General features: G+C 38.9%; 1 protein-coding gene across 2 annotated transcripts in view; it reads left to right on the top strand.

Annotated features, from left to right (window-relative positions):
* The first annotated feature begins 3,384 nt into the window (after positions 1-3,384).
* The window catches only part of LOC115222882 (muscle cell intermediate filament protein AV71-like), a 23,895-nt gene continuing 17,800 nt past the window's right edge, over positions 3,385-9,479 (top strand). For both annotated transcript variants that reach the window (XM_036511829.1, XM_029793262.2), the window contains exon 1: positions 3,385-3,989. In XM_036511829.1, the coding sequence (XP_036367722.1) occupies positions 3,562-3,989 (428 nt within the window). In that variant the 5' untranslated portion in view covers positions 3,385-3,561. The remainder of the gene's footprint in view (positions 3,990-9,479) is intronic.

Genomic DNA, 9,479 nt, shown 5'->3' with positions numbered 1-9,479 from the left:
GGAAAGAAGATTGGTGGTAAGTTATCCTTAATTTCAAACTACCTTTTTCTTATGAACTAGAGGACACCACCCTCTCCGGATTAGCCATGCAGTCTCACTGACTTTGATCTTCTCCTCGTGGAATTAATTTAAACCAAATTTAATGCAAAGGGACGCAACTCTACGTTTTCTTTTTCCTTCCTTTTTCCTCATTCCTCTTTTTACATTTCTTCTTATTCCACTTATGATTTTGACACACTCTCGGGTTTTCTCGTGTTTTCTCAATGACCAACAGAAATAGGTATTTCGTCTGCCGCTACGTTCTGAGTTCGAATTCCGCCGAGGTCTACTTTGCCTTTCATCCTTTCGGAGGTCAATAAATTAAGTAGCAGTTATGCACTGGGGTAGAGCTAATCGACTGCCACCCCGCTGCTCCAAAATTTCGGACCTTGTAGCTAGAGTAGAAAGGAATATAAGAAATAAGCAATTTGTAAGTCGGTAAGCTGGTAGAATTGTGAAGCACGCCGGGCATAATACATTAAGAGCATATCACCTGTCTTTAAGTTCTGAGTTCAAATTATGCCGAGGTCAACTTTTCCTTTCATCCTTTCGGGGTCAAAAAAATAAGTACTACTGTGTTGACGTAATCTACTTAACACTCTCCCCAAAATTGCTGGCCTTGTACCAAAATTTGAAACCAATATAAGCAATTTGCTACATTGTTCTTTCATCGTCTTCAGAGAAATAGAAGGAAAAACAAACAAACAACGGCAAAATAAACGCATAAAAGCGCAATAAACATGTATTGTTTGAAAATACATTTGAAAAAAATAATCTAACCACTAATTATGGTGCTGGGGTCATTTACACTCAGCTTTTGGCCGCATTATTTAATGTGTTGTTTAACTTGACGTATGTGAGGGTGCATGGCTCAGTGGTTAAAGCATTGGGCTTACAATCGTGAGTTTGTGAGTTCGATTCCGGACCGGGCTGTGTTCAATTCTTGAAAAAGACAGGAGTGGCTGTGAGGCGCAGGAGTGGCTGTGAGGCGCAGGAGTGGCTATGTTGTAGGTAGCTTGCTAACCAACCACATGGTTCCGAGTTCAGTCCCACTGCGTGGCATCTTGGGCAAGTGTCTTCTGCTATAGCCCCGGGCCGACCAATGCCTTCTGAGTGGATTTAGTAGACGGAAACTGAAAGAAGCCTGTCGTATATATGTATATATATATATATATATATATATATATGTGTGTGTGTGTGTGTGTGTGTTGTGTGTGTGTGTGTGTGTGTGTATTTCTGTGTTTGTCCCCCTAGCATTGCTTGACAACCGATGCTGGTGTGTTTACATCCCCGTCACTTAGCGGTTCGGCAAAAGAGACCGATAGAATAAGTACTGGGCTTACAAAAAATAAGTCCCGGGGTCGATTTGCTCGACTAAAGGCGGTGCTCCAGCATGGCCGCAGTCAAATGACTGAGACAAGTAAAAGAGTAAAAGAGTAAGACACTCTATTTCACGTTGCTCTAGTTCACTCAGATGTAGAAATGAGTTGCGACGTCACTGCTCAGCTTTTCGCCTTTGCATGAAGAGGGGAGACTGGCAAGCATGGGCGACTGCTGGTCTTCCACAAAACAACTTTATCTGGCCTTGTGCCTTGGACAGGAACTTTCTTGGCGATGGCGTGAAAAGGGGAAACTGGTATGCATGGGCGACTGCTGATCTTGCACAAAACAACCTTGCCTGGGCTTGTGACTCAGGGAGGAACTTTCTAGGTACGACTCCATGGCCATTCGTTACGGAAGCGGGTCTGTATCCAGTTTTACTCGACGTAAACCCTAGCTGAGCAGAATTATAATAAAAGAAATTCCATCCGTGACCAGCATTTTCTTTTTCATTCAGATATAGTGTATCGAAGACCATGCTAGCCAATATGCCCTGGTTACTGTTGGTATTATTGTTAAGCTCCAGGTCATCGTGCACCGAGTTGATCTTTGAGAGACTGTTTTCAGGCCGTGACTATCAAGTTCTTTTTATTTTTCTGGAAGAGTCAATTGTGGATAAGTCTACCTAATGTTTCTTGTCTTTCGTAAAATGGTGGCTTTATGTTTGAAAGATATTTTTCCTGCTTTAAGTCCGGCGCATTTCACTTCCTCCCAGAATACTCAGTCGGTAAACGTCAAGTTCTCGAAGAAGCTGGGCCAATAGTCCGCATCGGTACCGAATTAAACGTTCCGGGTAGCGATGTAAGCTTTTGGTTTGGCGTTCAGAATCGAACTCTTCACCAAGGGCTGGGCAACCTCTCCGCTCTGCCTCATTCCCGTCACTTGGAGAAGGTAATGTCATACTTCTTTTGCCGTGTGTTGTCAACAATTTTTCGGCGATCATAGTTTTCTGCACATGAGTGTTTTCCTCGCTGGTTCTGGTAAGAGGTTGATAGCCCTTTGAGCACCCCCTTCCTTTCGTTTCCTTTCTTGGGACCGGCATTAGGGGAGTTGTTTGAGAGAGAACTGGTTGCTATTTCTAACATGTTGCGCATCGAGGAGGAATTCATGTTATTAACTCAAACTAAATTGCTGTTTAGCCGACGTCACCTCTGAGCCAAATGACCTTTGATAAGAGCTTTCCGTGCTTGAATATCCGTAATACCTTATCAGTCATAAATTAAGGTAGAGAATTGAGAGATTTAAGCGAGATTTTGTTGCTGTTTCTAGCAGATCAAGCAAGACTGTAAAACCTTCCTCCGTTGGCTCCAAATATGTTTTAGTCTGAAGGTAACGATATCCACCTACGAGCAAATGTAGGTGGGTAATTGGATACAGACACGATTAATCGATACGCCGTTGACAAGTGAAGCGTAAACAAGAATTTCTTACGTTACATGATTTCCTTTCTTCATTCTCTTTATTTTACACACACAAACACACACATACACACACACACACACACACACATACACACACACACATATATATATATATATATATATATATATATATTATATATATATATATATATATACATATATATACATACATATATATACATATATATACATATATATCTCAATGCTATATAAGTTCGAAGAATCTTATTTAGTTAAAAAGAGCAAATAAATATGTCCGAAATAATTTTAATTTGAATATATATATATATACATATATATACATATATATATATGTATATCCCACATACTTTTCTTTTCCATCAAAACCTCGGAATATCTTATCCTTTCTTTGTTTCGTTTGCACAAGCCATATCACCATTCTTTACTCTCCTCCCCTGTCTCTCTTTTTCTTCCCTCCCTCTCTCTTTCTTTCTCTGTCTGTCTGTCTGTCTCTCTGTCTTTGTAAACAAATACCAATTTTAACTATCAGTCAAATTTCACTCACATTCTTTTACCGCTCTCACTGTAAGTCATCTTTGTTATTTCTTAGGAGTGACAACGCATAAAACTCGGGTACATAGCAGTTAGGTCAGTGTATGAAATCTTTTATTCAAGAAACTTCTTCAGTATAAATTCCAATATACGAATTTCCATTTTACATCGATGTTTAAATAACACTAATATATATATCTATATAATAATGACAATGGAAAAAAGTCCTTACCGGTCGACTGTCAGAAAAATTTCCGGCGTCAGAAGGCATCCTACATGGATTAATACTCTTCAAACTCCAATAGTCTTGGAGAGTGGATTAGCAACACTATGTTCCCAAGAAAGTATTTCTAAGATAAAAAATGCTAACCAACATGAAAGGAAAGAAATACGAGGTTTGAACGATAAACTTGCCAATCACATTGAAAAGGTACGTTTCTTAGAGGCTGAGAACACATATTTTAAGGATCTCTTATGGAACAGCAACCATAGCTTAAATATTGGTATAATCAAGAATTCGTATCATGCTGAGATGGGCATCTTGAAAGCAGACATACGGAGGAAGGATATTAAACTTGCAGCCTTACAATCTAAAGAGGAATCGCTAGAAGAAGAAGTCGATTATTTGTGCGCTCAGTAAGTAGTGACTTGTCTTTCTATGTCTAATCGCTTACCCCGGTATGGAGCCTAAGTTTCCGTTAACATATTTTAACTGTTTTCATATACATACTGTTCTTTGGATCTGTTAACTGGTGCTATATATAGGTATATTTGTATATATATATATATGCATGTGTGTGTGTTTATACATATATATATATATTATATATATATATATATATATATATATATATATATATAATATATATATATAATAATAATATAATAATAATAATAATAATAATATAATAATAATAATAATAATAATAATAGAGAATAAATCCAAACTTACAGGGAAAAAAGGAGATTTAGGATTAAATCCAATTTTATAGTATAAATATATTATATTATATTATATTAAATTGATTTGCCTAATAGTGGTTTTATCTCTAATTTAATATAATATATATATATATATATATATATATATATATATATATATATATGCATGTGTGTGTGTTTATACATATATATATATATGTGTGTGTGTGTGTGTGTGTGTGAGCGCATATGCATGTATGCATATCCATATGCACATGCATATACACATACAAACTTACATGCATACACAACGGAAGGTGATGGACGGTGGTACGTTGATTGTCGATTGGAAATTGGATAACTTTATATCCCTGGTTGATGGGAAACTCAGAGTAATGAATCTGAATGTTCCGTGCTTGTAGTTAATATTTTGTATATATATATATGTGTGTGTATATCTATCTATCTATCTATCTATCTATCTATCTATCTATCTATCTATCTATCTATCTATCTATCTATCTATCTATCTATCTATCTGTGACCGCGGGTGTATCGTTGGCGATTTTCTTTTCTCCGTCTTCTCTTCCTTAGGTCTTTCCTTTTCCTGTGTTTCTGACGAAGAGCTCCGCTCGAAACGTTAAATCCTCCTTCTTTCTTTCCTTTCCTGAGCGTCCAATAACACTATACTTCTTACACGTCCTCGCGTTGTTGTGTTTTCTCTTTGTGTTTTCATGTTTGGATTAACTATATATATATATATATATATATATATATATATATAATATATATATATATATATATATATACATATGTATGTATGTAGTATGTATGTATGTATGTATGTATGTATGTATGTATGTATGTATGTATGTATGTCTGTCTTGTAGGAGTGCTTTTGCTTAGTTTTAAAGCTCCACGTAGATTGTCGTAAACCAGTCTTCTTCATCTTGTGTTGGATCATTCGTATATCCGTACATACGTTGATAGACTATGATGTGAGGAAAATTTGACTGTTATTTCTAGCAATCCTACTTAAAATACAGAGTTTTATGTAGTTGCCCCCTCTTCGTTGATCTTAAACGTACACAAACATATATACATACATGAACTCATATACAGATATGTGTGCATGGAAGGAACACTGAGGTTATCACACCCATCCTATATGATCTCAATATTATCTGAGTGGAGGCGCAATGGCCCAGTGGTTAGGGCAGCGGACTCGCGGTCATAGGATCGCGGTTTCGATTCCCAGACCGGGCGTTGTGAGTGTTTATTGAGCGAAAACACCTAAAAGCTCCACGAGGCTCCGGCAGGGGGTGGTGGTGATCCCTGCTGTACTCTTTCACTACAACTTTCTCTCACTCTTACTTCCTGTTTCTGTTGTACCTGTATTTCAAGGGGCCGGTCTTGTCACTCTCTGTGTCACGCTGAATATAACCGAGAACTAGGTTAAGGGTACACGTGTCTGTGGAGTGCTCAGCCACTTACACGTTAATTTCACGAGCAGGCTGTTCCGTTGATTCGGATCAACCGGAACCCTCGTCGTCGTAACCGACGGAGTGCTTCCAATATTATCTATCATTGTGAGGCAGCAAGGTGGCAGAGTCGTTAGCACACCGGACAAAATGCTTAACGTCTTTTAGTCTGCCTTTATGTTCTGAGTTCGAATTCCGCCGAAGTCGTCTTTGCTTTTCATCCTTTCGGGACCGATAGATTAAGTACCAGTAGAGCTTTGGGGTTGATGTAATCGACTATCTCCGTCCCCCAAAATTTCAGGCCTTGTGCCTATAGCAGAAAGGAATATTATCTATTATCGTGACCAACATGTTATACACCGCAACTTTGTTGAAAGGTTGATTCTATGGATGAGATTATATTGATCATATATAAAATAGAAATCACAGTTATAATATGCAATATGGAAGAATAGTAGTGAAATTTTCTTATCAAGATCTCACGAGCACAAACAAAATATACCAGGCAAAATGATTTAGAACAGAGGAAAACTTAGACACAGTAGTGGTAATTAGTTGCGCAACAGATGTTAACATAATGATGCTAACAGAAAGTTGTAGTCATTTCACCTAGCTTATTGCTTTAGATAAACGTTAACGTCACCCTTTTCAAGCCTAGCCAGGCTCATGAGAACGGTTTCCCGGTTTCTGTGGCCTATGTGTTCCCTCCAGCTGGACAGGACGCCAATCCATCGCAGCGTTACTCAAGAAACAAAGAAGAAAGAGTGAAAGAAAGTTGTGGCGAAAGAATACAACAGGGGTCGCCACCACCCCCTGCCGGAGCTTCGTGGAGCTTTTAGGCGTTTTCAGTCAATAAACACACACAACGCCCGGTCTGGGAATCGAAACCGCGATCCTCCGACCGCGAGTCCGCTGCCCTAACCACTGGGCCATTGCGCCTCCACATTGCTTTAGATATATGCCTATAATTATTGGGGCATTAAGTAACCTCCTTAGCACTAATAGATGCTGGGCTTCGCAAAACCTAAAAGAAAACAGCTGCGAAGCAAATATTATGAAAGTCTACTCATTCCATAATCGACTCCGGGACTTATTCTTTGTAAGCCCAGTACTTATTCTATCGGTCTCTTTTGCCGAACCGCTAAGTGACGGGGACGTAAACACACCAGCATCGGTTGTCAAGCAATGCTAGGGGAACAAACACAGACACAAACATATTCACACACACTTATATATATATACATATATACGACAGGCTTCTTTCAGTTTCCGTCTACCAAATCCACTCACAAGGCATTGGTCGGCTCGGGGCTATAGCAGAAGACACTTGCCCAAGATGCCACGCAGTGGAACTGAACCCGGAACCATGTGGCTGGTTAGCAAGCTACTTACCAAACAGCCACTCCTGCGCCTATGTACATATACAGAACCTAAAATATACAGATTCACATACACGATAACAATCATCCTTGCACACTGATATATGTATGCTCATAAATATACTTACATATATGAGACCAAAGTGTACGTACGCCGCTATATTTTATATATAAAAAATACGAAAATGGGACAAGAACGCAAAACATTCAAACAGTTAGGTGAAACAAAAATGGGACAACAAAATATCCAGACAGACGATATAAGGAAAACAAGGACGGATCATTCGGAATTAGGTATATATACTGTAGAGTTTCATGGATACGCAATTTGGAGAGAATGAGACGCAGTGATATCGACAGTAATTCTTGACTGGTACTTGATCCACCTCGAAGGGGTAAAAGTTAAACTTGGCATCGATGTGGTTTGAACGTACATTGCCGAAGCAAATGTCACACAGCGCTGTATCTGGTGATATACGTACTTAACCAATTCGCTGTCTAAAGATGAGATGAGTGCGAATGTGTGAAGCTATTTCAGCTCTTTCAAACACACAGCAGAAATACGTTGCTGTCAAATGTTACAGATTTTATTGAAAATATTAATATATTTTAAAGGCTTAGTCAAATGAAGAGAAGCAGTGTCCACCCATGACCTTTTATCAGAGCCCCTGAAGACAGAAGAAATGAACAACAATATGGGGTATTCACACAGAGGACTCCTTGTCTGAATGATTGCAACAGAATGAACTCTGCAAAAGACAATCAAGAGACGAAGAGATGACGCTATACACTGCCACAAATTTCTCATGTCCAAGAATAGGAATTATTTTCGAATCTCCATGTATGAAACCATTAACCGTTCCCACCGATAAAAAGAGACAACATTCGATACTGCGTGACAGATGATGCAGACGAGGTCAACTGTGACGTCAGTTCTGAATTCGAATTGTATCGTTTTACTGTGGAAACATGAGTGATTAGGAATGGACAATAATCACCAGATCAAATAAGTAGACTTGCAATTTGGTCGGAGGTCACCCTGGGTACATTACAAAAGGAGTGTATTAAGATCAGAGAAGTATGTTATATCTCGTAACTGAATATTTTTTTTTCAGAAATGTTATTATCTCTAGAATGTGGTAATCAACCAAGAGACATCTTTCATCTTTAACTTCGGCGTCAGTTGCTCTTTTTCGGACAGGAGAAGAAATTCTCCAGAATAAATAATTAATCTCCAAGCCACTTCCCAACGCTTACTCGAGTGTCACAGAATGTGAACAGGAATCGTAGCTGAGCAACTATTTCGGCGCCGTCAGTGAGATAACAAGTGCATTGAGATTTGAAATAAGATCTATGGACGGTTTTGTTTCTAGACAACCATGCAATGGTATTTTGAACATCCGTTACGGTTGACATAATCTGTGTCATCTAATAAGCAGTATAGGTTTTGGAGTGGAGCTGGAAACGTTATAACCATGAAGACTGTAAATTAATTCGAGCAAACTTTCTCTGGAAAAGAATTGAGAGAGAGCTCACGAAACTGAGTTTATCTGATAAACCTATCACAGAGACTAGTGCAGGGTAGTGATGATGGATTTTCTGGCAAAGTGCACCACAATTAACGTGACATATTCTTCTCTGGTACAAAAATTGTGGGACGCCATCAAAGCAGAGGGCTGTGGCATGCTGACCAAAGGAGTCCGCCTCCTCCAAGACAATGCCCTAGTTCACAATGCGCATGTTACCCATGAAAGCACACTCCTGTGGCTATGAAATCCTTCCTCATCCCCCCTTACTCTCCCGCCTTCGCACCTTCTAACTTCTACCTCTTTCCAGCCATGAAATCTTTTTTCTAAGGGGGAGCACTTTTCGGATGATGAACTTAGTTGTGAGGTAATGTTTGGGATCCAGACGCAACCTATCAACTTCTACGGACGAGGTATTCACAACTGCATAACTGTGTCACCATTGGTGTTGGTTATGCAGAGAAGAACTAATAATCATGTCAAGTTTCACTTATCCCAGTCCTTGAGAAGTGGAAATATTTAATGAACACCCCTCGTATCGGATGTCATATTCATCTACTTAATAAACTTTCTTTAACTCTCAATATTAAAACATAGTTCTTGGAATATCTAGGACTTTTATTAAAAGTTCATTAAAAATCGTCTATGTCTGTCCTCTTAGCTGTGGAAAAATATAACGCAGGAAAAATAATGTATGCATGATTGAGCGAAGTGTAACATTTCCCTAGCGGTACAAGTTTCACAACCGGCTATCAGTAACTAGAATAACAAATACTCCGTGCGCTGTAAGTAAATACATCGATACAGTTGCTTGTTATG

This window comes from Octopus sinensis, linkage group LG21, assembly GCF_006345805.1.
Source record: "Octopus sinensis linkage group LG21, ASM634580v1, whole genome shotgun sequence".
Taxonomy (NCBI): Eukaryota; Metazoa; Mollusca; class Cephalopoda; order Octopoda; family Octopodidae; genus Octopus; species Octopus sinensis.
This window is presented reverse-complemented; position numbering and strand designations above follow the sequence as displayed.